We start from the raw sequence: 15,603 nt of genomic DNA on the forward strand, positions 1-15,603 counted from the left end.
TGATAAGCACTAAGCTAGCAGTTAATATCAGAGACTGCTCAGAAATTAAACTGCCAACAGAGAGGTAAGATTAAGACACACACACACTCACTATCACTGCTCTTCAGCTCTTTTTCCTCATTGTCTGTCACTATCACCATATGTAAAGGATGTTGGAATACGTTGTGCAGGGTGCTTGTCAAAATGAGCTTTTTGCACATTCAACAGCAATCATCTGACTCAGGGGCCAAATGTTTTTTAGCAGTGAGCACAGAGATGGAGGGGGTTTAAAGATGTGAGTGGGCAATTAAAAAAGAATAGAGGAAACAACAACAACAGGTGCATCTACTTCTTTAATGGGCTGGCTAGGCCTGTAGGACTGGTTAGATCTGCTCTAAAGGCCTGCCTACCAACTAGGAAAATGCCACGACAGCTGTAGAAATTGAATTTTTGATTTTTACAATGCAGAATGTCTGCCAAGCTAAATGTCACAGACTTTCTAAATTTGCCCCCTAAGAACCTTTAATATCTAAGTGTCATGGCGTATGAGTATGACTTTTCTCCCCATCAGAACTCTGACCTCTAAATCTCTATATGAACATGTCACACTGGGCAGGAAGAGAGCACAACAGCATGAAGAATTAATAATTATTACTAATTCCAAATATCCAATGTTCATTGGTTTTATTTGGTCAAGTCAGATGATAAGCCTTGTCTATCCACAGACTCAGAAAATCCACAGAGATACAGTGGATTTTCTGTTCACTTCATTCATGTCTTTGGATCTATGTTCAAAACAGGGCATTTGCTTTTTCTTCAAAGTTAAAACATCTCTAGTCTGTCAAATCTTGCCCTTGTGATCCCCCTCCAGCTCTCCTCATATTCATACATTTGAATTTGTTGTCATGCTGAATAAGCTGGGACAGAAAGCATCAGACACCACAAAAAAAAGGTCAAATAACAAGGCAGCGTAATGTTACAGGACCTGAATAAAGCCCCTTTTACACTGGTCAGAAAACCAACTGACACCTGCAAAGATCTGGCCTTTGAGCAATAAAACTTTTATGCATAAACAAGGATTTGACTTTTACAACATTTCTTTTGATTATTTTATCACAGGTCTCAACCAAAACTCCAGCCTCCTCTGATTCACAACCTACACAGAGCAGAGGGAGAAGTCTTGATGTTTGATAATTGCTCTGGCTGCATTTAAGAAAAAAATTGTGATGCATTCCTACTCTGTAAATCAGATATGGTTATTACATAGGTAGGTTTGTAAACTCTGAAAGTGCGCTGGTGGTACAATTTAAAAATGTAAAAATAAAAAAAATTACATGATGGTAGCGGGCAAGGAGTATATACAGAAAATGAAAAATTGGAAGACATACCCTATTAAAAAGATAGGGTTGAAGTAATAGCAGAGGGATAGGGCTATTACTTTAGATCACTTGGTCTTCTAAAACCACAGAAACGTAAAATGTGATGTCAGTCAGAGAGACCATAAACAAAGTATATGTCCAGGTGACTGATAACAAATCATGAATCCTGTCAATGATAAGTCAGAATTAAAGATAAAAGACACAAAAAAACAGTGATTGTGCATGTGAATTCAGGGTATCTGAATAATGTGTCCTGTTTAAGTAACAAACACACTCTTAAACATAGGAATATAAATTGTCAGTTTTACCATTTCATGCCTGAGTGCCACATTTATCTCCAGGCAACTCAGTGCTGTGAAAATCCATGGCTCATCTAATGCTTGTCTTCTAAAAGACACTTTCACACTCATATGTGTATAACCAGTGTTTTCTGTTCCTTAGATATACCACTAAGAGGAGAGAAAGTGGTTGATTGATTTACAATGTGGGCCTTTACAAAAATTGCAAGCAATTCCATGACAAGGAGAGAAACTGGTAAACATTTTGAGGGCTGCTGCAAACAATATGGAAACGATCCCGTTCTTCCTGATGAATTAGAATAACAGATTTTTGTGAATAATTGTCAGCAGCTTTTCACATTGATCCAAGCCCTTTTTGTCACCCAGTGGTGTTTACCCATCATTATGTGTCTTGGTAGCTATAGACTCAGTTTCTTCTGTTGCATTTGTCCAGTTGGTACTGCTTCCTGCAGGGCACAGAATATGAAGTGACCTGCCAGACAAAGCAGAAGATAGGTAGATTATGTTTGAGAACTATAGCAGTTTCAAGTGCTTCGGTTAGCTCAGGGACTATTTGCTGCTGTTTGTTCTTGTCTGCTAATAAAGCCGCTAATAACGTCTCTGTTTTCCAAGGCCACGTCTTCAGCTAAAAGCAATGTTTTTTTGTTGACGGTACATCAATGGTAGAAAGAAAAACAAGTTATTGCTCAGTTATTGCCATATGGAACACTGGCTTAAAAAGTGCAATACGTTTGCTGCCACTTTACAATTTAGGGGAACAGATAATGCAGATATTCTGTTCATACCTTGACCTTCTGAACTTATTTCTTGTGAACAGAAACTGCAGAGACTGCTGGTATGTAATGCATTGGTTATCACACCCCAACTGTGTTAACCTTTTTAAAATCTGTTTTTGAGAAATTGGGTATAATCTTGCTGAAATGAACACACACGCATTTCTGTATATTTGCCAGTTCATTGTATAAACTTCACAATGCTGCAGACCATTTTAGAGAGGTATGACTGTTTGATTTAATATTTATTTATATATTTGTTTGTTTGTTTTTACCTCTCAGCATGCTTTTCATCATCCATTCCAGTTTGGCTTGAACATTTCCTGGCAGGCTGGACATTGTCATGTAATATGTCAGTCTGTTCACTCCCACTTGCCTGAGTGAAAAGGTTAAAACGGTGTATCACAGGCTGCATGTGGAGACAGTTGGCTGGCTATTTACCAAAAAGTCAAGGGTGAAGATCTGTCAGAGATATGAACACCTCAGTAGAAAGTGGGCATGATATTAATGTCCCTTTTGGGTCGCTTTGAGTTTCAAACCACAACTTCAACTCAAGTCTTTTGAAAGTACAGACAAACAGTAACAGAAAGTATCTGTAATCCAGAAGCAAAGCTCTAGATTTATAAACCACCAACTATATATATATATATACTTTGATGTCTAGTCTCCAACTCATGTGTGCTTATGCAACAACATCCTTTATTTTAGTTTCCTTCCGTCTTGGGAAAATTCAGTCCTTGCAGTGCACTTCACTGCAGACCATCACACTGTGAACCAATTACAGACTGGTTCACAGTGCTATAGAGATATAGAGTTGCCTTTCAGTCCACATGTACATTCAGTTCCACTTGTGTTACCTGTGTGTGTTTGCGGTTGTGTGAAAACCATTTGTCCACTTATGACTGTCTGGCAAAAAGATTGAAAAATGAGCTTCCAGTTATGCATAGATATCAGTGTTTGTCAGATAAGGGTGTAAGTCTCACACTTCCTTCAGACATGCTGAAGAGATATCTGTCTTGCACGAGAGAAAAAAACTTGCTGATTTTTTATCTTTTTTGGCATTTAAAAAAAACATCTCTCAGTTGATCAGCTGTTCAGGCTTTATTTTAAGGGGATTGCCACAGCTAGTGCTACAGACGGTTTTGGCCCATTTAAGAATGAATTGAATTGGTTGTCTGCAGACTTTTTCTCTGGGGTCAATGGCAGATTAACGTCTTCACATATCCTGCAGGCTATCTCAATATTTACAGATGAAATGACAGTATTTTGCAAAGAAATCCATGAGAATAAGAATAACTTTGCTGACTCTATCCTGTTAGGTTTACTGAGCTTGTCCTCTGCTTTGTTTCACTTCATATGAAACTCATATTGCTCTTTTAAGTTAAAGCTTTTTTAAAACAAAAGGAAAGAACAGTTGCTGCTAGATGACTGTAATAATGCCAAAGTCATAATTGGTTTTGTAGCCATTCCAGCTGTGTGTCTGTGTTAATGGAGTGTGGACTAATTTCCAGATGACAACACAAAGAGTCACATCCCTTTTCCAGCACAATTTTTCTGAGTGTCTATTATTACAGTTTATCTGATATTTTGTGATTCTCTCTATAACCAGTGGTGCTTATTTTCTTGTAATTCCTACTAGATTAAGCAAGTTGAAGATAAAAGAAGCACAGGAGAAAACTGTCCCCACCTCATACCACCTACCCCAGCTTTTCATCCCGAACCTCTTCACCTACAAAAAGATTGCACTCACACTCACATACAATAAAAGAGGAAGATTTAAAAGGGAATTGGTCAGTGTCTTCTATAAGAGCTATCAATCAGCTATCAATGCCATGTTTGATGGGAAGCTTTTATGTAACCTCAGAGGATAAACCTAACCCTCTCAAGTTTGATTGCTTGCAGAAACTTGCTGGTGGGTGGGGAACTAGGCAATTAAGCAAGAAGGACGAGCCTCCTAAGTGTGTGAACCTTATGAAAATCTATATGCATCAGACTTTTACTGTACTGCCAACATCCATAATGGACATTTCCAGACCCGAAACTGCCTGAGAGTATCTGGGGGCTAAGATATTGCATTTATCATGCATTTATCAGTGATCTCAAGAGTGTCTCAACTGTGTTTTCCTTTACAATATGTTGCACAATTTTAAGACACTTTTGCTATAAACCTCAATCTTCAAATGTAGACTTTGGAATAATAACAACAACAACAACAACAACAATAATAACAATAACAATAATAATAATAACAACAACAATAATAATAATAATAATAATAATAATAATAATAATAGTAATAATAATAATAATAATAATAATAATAATAATAATAATAATAATAATAATAATAATAATAATAATAATAATAATAATAATAATGTAATAAACAACCTAACAACAACTTCTCAATAATGAACATGGAGGCAAAGAGGCAGAAGCCAATTCTGTTGAAGGAGGGAAGAGAAAGATACAGGGCAGGAGTAAACATATCTTACCTAAGTCACAGCATGTGTATCTTAGAAAGGTTACCACTCGGTCTTCACCTTTTGTCTGGGGATTTAAAGATTTCTTCACTTCTAATAAATAACACTGTAATATATACAATGTGAATGTTGTGTAAAATTTGAAAAAAAATTAATTGATTTCACATAAAGGCCATATTCAAATCCTTCAAAAATGCAAATAATAAAAATGTCTTTTGTTTTGTTGTCTCTTTTCCAAATGTGCTTGAGCATATGGAGTCTTATTCTTGTAAGTCCATGTAACATGACCTTATCTTCTCCCTAAACTTATGTGCAGGGCTCAAAGATTTGTTTTAATGGCAGTGTTATATTCTACAACTATAAGGGGCATGAAGAGAAAAAATTACCAGACTCTCAAGTGCTGCTTTGGAAACAAATCGAGCACAATTTTGACCTCTTAAATGCTCTGCAGCAAACAGAGACCTGCTGCAGGTCAGTTTAATCTCAGCTTTTGGTTTATGGGCAGTCAACAACAGCTGTCAAAATAAATTGTACATTTTATGAAACATATTTTCTTCACATAGTTAAATGGACCAACAGACAGATGACAGATGGATACAGTAAAGTATGGGACAGGACATTAGGGCTGGGATGTATTACTGTAGAAATATGGTACCACTGAACCCTGATTTTTCATCTTGACAAGCTATCAGGTATTCCTCCATCCTATATTGCCCTCTTGTGGAATTAACTATTTGATTGTCCCCCTATTTTTCAGTTATGCTGTGTGAGATTTATAATATGTCTATCTGGAACCATTAGAAAAGAGAAGGTCATCCCATTTCACCAAGCAGGCTCATGCAACTTTATTACATGTAAATACAGTAGAAACTCGTTCACCAATCACTGCTGAAGGTTGTGCATTTCATGGCTGTAAAAGCAAAACAAATACACACGCACACACCATATATTTATGTATATTCTGGATTTGATATTTATTCAGATTTGATAAAGTGGTGCAAGCAGTTTGCTTAACCAAGAAAAATAAATAATAAGTTATATCATAACTGTCCTCAGTTGTTTCTACATCATGAATAACTTTAGAAACATATGTAAGTCAAGAAAAAAGATAAATTACCTAACAGGTGTTGCTTCTGGAGAGTTTTATGTTTCTTCTCCTTCTTAAAGTCCAATAAATGAGTCAATTTTTGTAAGTCTTAAAGATTATGCACTTGTTTAATATCTTTTGATAGGTTGTTTTTAAATGCTTGTTAACACACCTTGCTTTTGTGTTATAGTAGGAAAAAAGTAGGATTTACAATATTGAAAGGACTTTTAACACATAAAACAATACACTGGGTATACAATAAAAAAGAGAAGATGACAAAAAGTTAACATAATCAGAACTCTTATCAAATAGTTTCTTTTTCCATTATGACCTGAACCTGATTCAAAATTGGTACAAATAGTATGACTATTTTCACACAGTCCTTTATTAATATGGAAAGTTAAACAGCCTGTGCTGAAAGCTTTGAGTCTTCTATGAATAACAATGCCAAATGGAGGCAATCATTGTTTTCACGTTGAGCTGAATCAATTGCAGCATTTCAGCAACCCTCTCCTTTGGGGAAAACCTCCTTCAGACTGTCTAAAGCCTCCTCTTGAGTGATCTTCCTCCACTCCTCAGGAATTATCGCAGGCTCCTGATTGAATTCCTCTGCAAACCTCTTATTGAACCTTGCCAGCACATACCTATGAATGAAAAAGAAAAACTTTTTTTTTATTTCAAAGAAGATTGTGGATTAATTATTGATGTATAAGTAATAATTTTCCTTCTTATTGTATAATGATAAATCTTGACTATTTTAATGTCATGATAAAGAACACAGTACCTCCAGTAATTACTGCCTTTCTGGCTGTTTGGGTCATCATAAGAGTTGCTCCAGTTCGGATGTAGAGAATGGAGGTCCTTGCATGTCATGGATATTTCCTGTGGATCCTTGATGTTGCTACTGGGCAGAGAGTGGGAGTCATAGGGCAACATGCTTTTGGGTCGATGGAGCAAAGTCTTGTGAATCTCATGCCCAAGTTCCTCTTCCTCACAGGGGGCTCTACAAAGAGGGCACTGCTTGTCACAGCCTTTCACTCTTTTGAAAAGACAATCATGGGGCTGAACTGGAACGCAATTGAGAAGCTCGGTGATATCCACATTTTGAGAGAACTCCTGGACAAGATCCAGACGCAATGTAGCCAGTAACTCCATTAAACACTTAACAAAACGATCCCATTCTGTGGTGATACTGAAGAGGGGTCCATTTAGTGAGTCCCTGGTGACGTCAACATCTGCATCTCTCTCTAAAATGAGGCACATTCTCTCCAGCAGTGGCTTTGTATCACTGAGTGGTCCATTGGTGTCTTCTGTTATTTGGCTTACAGCTGATGCAACCTTTCCTACAATTTCTCCAAGTCTCTGTTGCTTCCATTTACCTAAGCTGGTTGATTCAGACAGGTGAGCCACCACTGTCTCCTGGATCTTCCTCAGTCTAAAGTCATCATAGGTCAACAAATATTCCACAAAGCTTTCAAAATGGTCCTCTTTTATCAGCTCTTCCAGTAAACTCTGATGGAAGGCTTGTGGGGACTGATACTGTATAGCTTTGTCTTTAATCTCTTCTGCAATATGCATCCCCAATGGTCCATTGATGTAGTCCAGCACTGTAGGCTTGATGACCATGGAGGTGAAGGCTTGAGCCATCCTCTGGCACTGGTCCCTTTTCCTGAAGTAGTAGATAAACTCTGCCAAGTACTTACTCTTGGATGCAGAAATTAACGTCAAAAGTTGTCTGTCCTTGGAAAAGCGGTCATGTAGTTTTTGGAAATCTTGGCATGCAGCGTTACAGATGTAGAGTTTCAGATCCACTTCAAAAGCTGACCTGATATCCATAGACTTTTCATTCAGAGATTTTTCTATATTCTCTAACAGCTCTACAATGTAGCTGCAAGTAAAATCTGCTGGTATACTACATTTATCTGCTACAAAGTGGTTGTATTCATCAATGATTTTGGACGCTGTTTGTTGAGCTTCCAATCTTTGTTGTCTGTTGTTGTCTTCAAACATGTGTTTTAATCTGCTGCGGTATCCAAAGTGCTCATCATAAACTTGGAAGCCAGAGGTCTGGTTTTGGCCGATGGTGTCAAGTTTTTTCATGTGTTTCTGGAAGCCACGGCTGATTAGATTCTGTCTTAGAGTATCTGTCACTGCTGCAGTTATATCATCTGTTTCTGAAGGCCTAAAGTTAAAGTTGGAAAACGTCTTACTCCACACATCCTCAAACTCCTCTTCTAGTTCGGAGTCCTTAAGGAGAATTTTGGTTGACTTGCTTGTCTCCACCAGAGCAAGCAGTTTGAACTCTTGTTGTTCTTCCAGCAAGCTCTCAAATTTATTTAGCTGAGTGAGAGAACAATGGTTCTCGGTGATTGCCTTCAACTTTTGCACTATTTCTTCCAACATTTGGTTCTGGAGTTTAACCATGTTGCTCATTAGGATTGCTCTGAACAATTTAGTGTCCATTTTTAGAAGATCGTCTTCCATCAGATATGTGTTAACTTTTGACTCCATTTTGTTAATTTCTGATTTAACTTCCTCCTGGGCTTCATTCTTCAACTCATCCAGAAGGTCATTTTCAACAGCAGCATCCAAAGCTTTTGCCTTTGTGGCACAGATTTTCATTGATGCCCTCCTAAGCCAGCTTTCCATGTTTTCCAGAAAACTACCCTCCCATCTGGAATATTCTGTGCACAGTAAAGAAAATGCCAAAGCTATGTCTGTATCTTTTAGACCAATGGAAAAGGATTCTGATTTCACAGCATCCCACACTGAACAAAGGTGTGCCATAAATTCTGGCAAACCTGAGGCTGTGGACTTGGCTGCACAGCTCTTCAGTCCCTCAAACAGATTTTCCTTAAGCTTCAACACAGCCTTACTGTACTGTGTATCAACTAGCTCAAAGACAGACATGTTGGACCAAGGCCCTTTGACACAAGTGGTACAGACTGTAGTCTTTACATTTTGGTTGTCAGCATTTTCACTGTACTCACTCTCAGTCTGGAGCATCTCAGAAATACGACTTAACTGTGAGGTTTGTAATTTGCTATTTAGTCCCTCATCCTGGGCCAGGAGTTGGCAAATAGGTAGGGAGCCATGTTCCTTGGTGCGTAGGAGAGCATTGACTGTGACAGTGAAGGTGGTTTCAAACTCGTCACTATGTGGAGAAATGTTCTGGAGTAAAACATCACTCAATCCTGTCGCAAAAGTGGCCATCTCATTGTCATGAGTCCATACATTTTTGGTATTGTCAACAGAGACTGAACAGAGACCCTCTACATCAATTATAAACAGAAAGTCACACTCCATTTCCTCCTTAAGATCATCAGGGACACACAAGGCCACCATGTATACCCCTTTACATAGTCTTCCCTTACTCTCTGAGAATTTTACCCCAAACAATGCAGAGAAAACCTCAGCATTCCTGGCATGATACGCCCCTAGGTTTGTCAGCACCCGGGTCCTCAACTGGTCTTGAGGTAGGCGGCGTTTGAGCTCTGCAAAGACGCAGCCCAGCCAGCACATAGGGATATTTGACGCATCGCCATCCATTAGTTCAAGCGGAACCCCATACAAAAGAAGGTCTGTAGCTAAGCTTGGCAGACCCAACACATTTTGACTGCCACTCCCGGGGCTGATGTGTGTTAGCTCAAAAATTAGACCCATCTCACGCAAAAAGTGCTCAACAGCTAGTGAGGTTAAATCTGGCGGAGCACTTGTACAGTCTGGTTGATCCAGATGTTTTCCTTTGCACCTCAAAGTGCCGTTTTCTCCTGAATCTACATGACAGCTTTGGTCATCAGAGATCTGATGAGAAATTTCCTCATCAGAAGAGTGTTTTTCAGAAGCCTGCAGTTCAGGCTGCTCTTCAGTTTTCTCATCAGTTGTGGAAACAGAGCAGAAACTATCACTGTCTGCCACACTGTTACAGTCTCCATGTTCAAGTTCTTCCAAATGTTCAGACATGCCACCTGTCTTTTCTGTCTGCAACATTGCGAATGACTCTTGTGAGCTTTTTTGTTTTTCAATTAGCATCAGATGAAGCCTCAGTTTGAGCCAAGTAAGAAAATAAGTTCTCTCTATTTTATCTTTTGTGAAAAGAGCATCAGTGAAAATCTTCATAGCAGGTGTCATTTTATAGCTGCTCAACTGGACCATGATGTCTTTCTTCTCTTTTTGCAGTTGGGGGTCTATTTCTTTTCCTTCTTTTCTCTGTTTACTCTCCTCTTTATCCAGTTCTGCCAATTTGCTCCAGAAAGGCCCCTGCAAAGGAAGTTGTTTCATCCGAAATTCAGCAGAGCCCTCATCTAAACCTTTCAACATTTCGTCCACAGTGGCCATCACCTTTTTACAGACTGGACCTTCATCCACACTTAAGCCTATTTCTAATGCTAATTTTGCTGCTGCTTCAAGTGTAACAAATTTCAGTCTATCTGGTAACAGACCTTTTAGGATTTTACTCAGCTTATCAGCCACTTCCTCCTCTGTCAAATTGCTCCCTGGAAGCACAGACTCTTCAGGAAGCTCCATGAGCTCCTTGAGATTCTGATCAACAAATCCCACGGTGCTTTTCTCTTTCATTTCTGCATCTGTGAGGTCAATCAATATGAGCTTACTTGCCATATTTTTGCAGGACAAGAGAAGTTGTTTTTCCTTCTCCCTAAGATCTCCACAGAAAACAACCACAGCTGAAGATGCTTGACACAGAAGTTTGAGACATTTTTCATGTGTGCTGGCATCACCACGTAGATTAGAGATCACCACCGGAACTGGGAAAATATCTTTGTCGATATCTCCACAAGGTAGATACCATCCAATCTCTACCAGGCCATTGGAGAGTCTTCGGGGTAGCTGCCCTCCATCCATGCCCCTGTGGACAAATATTTGTCTATGAGATTTGAGTCCATTTAGGACATGGTTTAGCACCTGTGACTTGGAGACACTGCAACGGCCCAGTTTTACACATGACACCATCGGCATGCTTGTGCTTGCCAAATTGCCCTGCTGGACTCCCTTGTTTGTATCCAGAGAATGAGGCCTCCATTGGCTCAACACACTTCTAAGGGGCCACAGAAGGAAGTGACTGGGTTCCACTGGATCAATTTTTGGAAGAACCAGAGGCACAGCAAACTGGCATTGCACCATACGCACAGTCATCTCCTGCTGGAGGAAAGAGTTGGCAGACATAAAAACAGATGTTACAAGATCAAGGGAATTGATGGCACATAGACCCTCTCCTTCACAGCCATTAAGCTTTTCCTCAGGTGATTTATTGTCATTGTTAGGAATGTCATGACGTGGTTTACAACAAGGACTCCGGGCATCTTGGCTAAGCAGCCAAAGGCGTCGCAGGAAAGCATTCGGTAAATCCTTGAGCTCAAGAGGAGCTTTGTCTTCCAGAGTCCACGTACTGATATCTAATATAGACGCTGGATCAAGTGGCGTAGTGTTGTAGGCCTCCAAGCCAAGCTTTTGTAGAATCTCAGTCTGGGCATTGTCCTTTGGAGGCTCTGGTTTGAAAGAAAAACAAAAATGCAGTGATAACCCAAGGCTGTGTATTAGCAACATTTGTGTCCACATACTTCCTATTTCCTGAGAGGTGCGGAGACTAAGTCAAATGTGTACAAAAAACAAAACTAAATGTAGTATTCAATGTTCTGCTAATCTCATAATCCAATATCATATTCACAATGGAAAATATAGCAAACATTGGGAGTGAAATATTTTATTATCTCATGTAAAAAAAAAAATCCTATATTTGATGGCAGTACCATGTCTGTTGCTGTCAGTTAGGAACCTTTGACTTTAGATGATGGTATATAATCACTACACCAAATTTGCCACTACATTTCAGCTCTGGCTCTGAGCCTTACCTGAAAATAACAGATTATCCCTCTCTGCGATTAACACCAGAATTTACACTTGCTGCCACAAAACCAATTGTCATTAATGGATAAATACATTAAAACCATCAGTATTGCTGTGGGATTGCTTTTCCTTTTTGTACAAGCAACTTCCAACTGCCCTGTAAATTTGAACTCATTTTACTTCCAAAAGCAGAAAAGTCACCAGGGACCTCTGGGGCATTCAGCCCACATAAATTCATGCTGTTTCTAATAGCTATAAACGGATGCCTTAAGATAAAACTCAACACAGCTTCTTTTTTTTTCTCCTGTGTTTTCTGTAAGCACAATTATCATCACTGATCACACCATTTACTGCAGTAGCTGAGATTCACAGGAAACATGGACATATTATTACAGACCTGTGTTGACTTGTGCGACTGCACCAGTGATTTGTTTAACCGGATTATTAAAACAGCCACTCTTCTGGTTATTGAGACAGAATGATACTGCAGCCAAAAGGATAAGAATAAGACGGAAACACTTTTAAGCCTATTCATAGCCTATTTTCATAATTGCAATTGATTTGATTTTGATTGATGCTCATACTTTGAATCTTCTGGATATAAATAATTTAACCTAAATAATATCTCTAATGTATTAAAAACACAAGATCAGAACAAAGTACAGATGCTTGTGATGTGTGGTTCCTTCAGACGTCTAAAATAATTTCACAACCTGTAGTCTTTCTCTCATTTTCAAAAGATTAATATAATAACCACAGCATATTCAGCCCTTCAATCCCTGAAAAACAACACAATAAAGAAATACACATACTTTTCTTCTTGCTGCTCAGCCTCTTCGAAAGCTTGACTGACATTATGAATCACTTTGAGTGGCTCTGCTCTCCGTTTTAAATGGGTTTTTCCTCCCTAGTCGGCCACATCATCAAAGGTATGAAGAACTGACTGGAACCCTGTGATTAAAAATAAATTAGAATGTTACTTGCTCACAAAACAGTAAAAAGCTTCTTTGGCTTAAAAAATAAATACCAAAGAAATCTGCAAATGCGAAAACCAGTGTTGTTCAGGTGAGAATGTGTGCTGTCTCAAAGGAATGCTCATTAAGGGAAGTGAGTAAGAAGCTGGTTTGTCTGGACTTTTATCTTCCTGAAAGGCCTCATTGAAGCGAGGCACTTCCTCATTATTTCATGTTGCGTTTAACAACAAGGAAATTTTATCCATGTGGAAACAAATCTTTCTGATACAAAGGCCCCTTTTTTTAGGTAGACAAACAAACGTGCGTAAGTTGAAGCAAACAAGCAGTGACTTAACAATGAGTTTTATGAAAGAAAACTAAAATTTGGTATGTCATTTCAGTACAGTGCCACACCATAACGTGTAATAACTATGTTGGTCAACATTGCAAAACAGAGCAGCTTCACAATAAAGGGTCCACAATCATAATATAGTTACATGTGCCCTTTTAAAATAGTAAAAAGTAGTATGCCTACAAACTGTCACACATGCTAAAAAAATGAAAATTTCTACATTTTTACATTCTAATTTGATAGGACTAGATAACAATAAAAACATGGTTAGTGTTTGGGGAGAAAACACATTTTTGACTTATCTATCAATAAATACTTGGTTATAGACATGAAATGAATGCTGCACTGCACAAAACGGCACACTATGTGAACGTTACCATCAATATCTTCTTGTGAAACTGGGCTGGTGAATTTTGTTGACCAAAAACCACTTCCATTTAAATGTACAGTAGTCGTGATTGTTCATTAAAATAGGGTCTGTGATTTGTTGGCATCTGGTAAATAAACTAATAAATTTGTCTGGTGATGATAATGAATCAATATGTATGTCCATGTCATACATTTGCGAATTGACACGGTGCCAGTGATCTGTTTTTGCTTATCATTATTTTACTCTTTTTGTTTTTTAATCGGGTTACTTAAAAAGGTATTATCTGTTCATTAGATCCTGATTAGCCTCTTTTTTGTACGTATTTTGTATTTTGCTTTTGGATAATGTGTTCAATGAATATTTCAATTGATTAACAAATTAAAAAAATCAAAAAGCAGATTAAGTTTGATTATTTTGAAAGACCTACATTATAGTTTCTGTTCTTTGCTTTTGTGAAACTGCCTAAATGTAGTTTTTCTTGGTATTCTATGCAACATGTAGTTGTCTTCAAGCAATATGCATGTTGTTGGATGCAGAGAAATATAGACTATTATTCCAAACATATTCAAATCTTTTTAACAGTGTGTTTTAAAATCCCAGCATTCTTACCTCTTTCTCCTCATGCAATTGCTCTGTTAAAGATGTCCTGAAAAACTGATCGTTTGTTCGTTGGTGTCTTCCTGTCAGGAGTGCTCTTATACCTGCCTGTTCAGTGATGAAATACATACCTGACCTTCTCCCGAAACCACGCAGGAACAAATGGTCATTAATCATAGTCATACAGATAGACAGCGCATATCAAGGAAGTGTAAACAAATGACATTACATCTTAGGCAAAAATTTACAGTTGACATTCAATCTTGTTAACAGTATTGAGTTTTAATCTTTTCCAGTTCTGCTGAAATGTATTCAAACACTTGATCATTTCCTTATAGGGGTCAGGGGTGCGGCTCCAGACAATGACGCACACAAACCCTTGGTCATGTGGGATCTCTCAGACACAAGTCTCGCTGATTTTGATAAAGAAATAACTGACATACTGATAGTTCCTTTTACTCTTAAAAGGCTGTTCTCTTTTCTGTAAGTGATTCGCTCTATGTCATCCCAGTTTTAATCTGTCCATCTTAACTTAGAAAGGTATTTAAGCATGCTCCCTTATTTCTGAGCAAGTTCAAATGTATGTTAGAGTGGACTGTTGTTGATAACTGAATATTCATAGATACAGCAGAGGCCTGCAGTTAGCTAATGATTGTCATTTTTAACATAGAATTTAAAAGGTAGTTGTGTGTGCTTTTTATGGTGTTGTCTATAGTTGTTGTTTATTGTCATTAGCAAAATAAAAACCATGAACTTAAATGTTAATTACTCCAGAGATATGTCCTCATATTTATTTTCTATATTCTGACATAAGTGAGATGATGTCAGCTGAAACATTGGTTAATAAGTTGTCAGTCCAGGAGTTTTCTTTAAAATGTTACGCTTTTCCCAACTGTATCACTATGAAAACTATAATATGAAGCGCATAATTTCAATCATTATAAATTACTTTTATAGTGCCATATCACAAAAGTCATCTGAGGGCACTCTACAGGGAAATTAAGTAAATACAGTGAATACCAAGTAAGACTGTTATGCTGATTTGAAATTTTCTCACTTAAATGGTACAGCAAATTTTTCGTTAATGGACAAAAGTTCAAGACAAATGTATCAAATCGTGTGTGTCGTCACTTCTTTTATGTATAATGTACATGGACAGCTGTAAGACAACTCAGGAGAGTGGGTTTTCTGATGATTGTGATGACTATTGTCTCTACTTTAGGGTTTGAATCTCATCATGGTCCTGCAACATCTAAATTTGTCAATTTGTGTGATCATAATTATCTTGAACCTAATGTTTTACAAAGAGTGTGCACGGTTGTTTGTCTCATATGTCTCTGTGCAGCTCTGTGATGGACTGGCGACCGATCCAAGGTGTGGCCTGCCTCTTGCCCATTGGCAGCTGGGATAGGCTCCAGTCTCCTTGTGATTCTAAATTGGACTTAACGGGTATGGAAAATTGAAGG

At 38.2% G+C, this 15,603-nt stretch overlaps 1 protein-coding gene across 1 annotated transcript; it reads right to left on the reverse strand.

Annotated features, from left to right (window-relative positions):
- Nucleotides 1–6,384: 6,384 nt before the first annotated feature.
- gvin1l2 (GTPase, very large interferon inducible 1-like 2) lies at nt 6,385–14,286 on the reverse strand. Its single transcript, XM_072392439.1, has 4 exons — nt 14,150–14,286; nt 12,678–12,816; nt 6,785–11,507; nt 6,385–6,644 (listed from the first exon to the last, which is right to left on the reverse strand). Exons 2-4 carry the CDS (start codon nt 12,718–12,720, stop codon nt 6,500–6,502), a joined length of 4,911 nt encoding a protein of 1,636 aa, XP_072248540.1. The 5' UTR covers nt 12,721–12,816; nt 14,150–14,286; the 3' UTR covers nt 6,385–6,499.
- Between the last annotated feature and the right edge of the window lie 1,317 nt (nt 14,287–15,603).

The sequence above is a fragment of the Leuresthes tenuis genome, unplaced genomic scaffold (assembly GCF_036924035.1).
Source record: "Leuresthes tenuis unplaced genomic scaffold, fLeuTen1.0.hap1 SCAF_9, whole genome shotgun sequence".
Classification (NCBI taxonomy): Eukaryota; Metazoa; Chordata; class Actinopteri; order Atheriniformes; family Atherinopsidae; genus Leuresthes; species Leuresthes tenuis.

Coding starts and splice junctions, on each gene's coding strand:
- gvin1l2 (XM_072392439.1), bottom strand. CDS start 12,720: ATGTCAGTCAAGCTTTCGAAGAGGCTGAGCAGCAAGAAGAAAA. Junction 11,508..12,677: donor GCTGAGCAGCAAGAAGAAAA/GTATGTGTATTT, acceptor CTTTCAAACCAG/AGCCTCCAAAGGACAATGCC. Junction 6,645..6,784: donor AAAGGCAGTAATTACTGGAG/GTACTGTGTTCT, acceptor TTTCATTCATAG/GTATGTGCTGGCAAGGTTCA.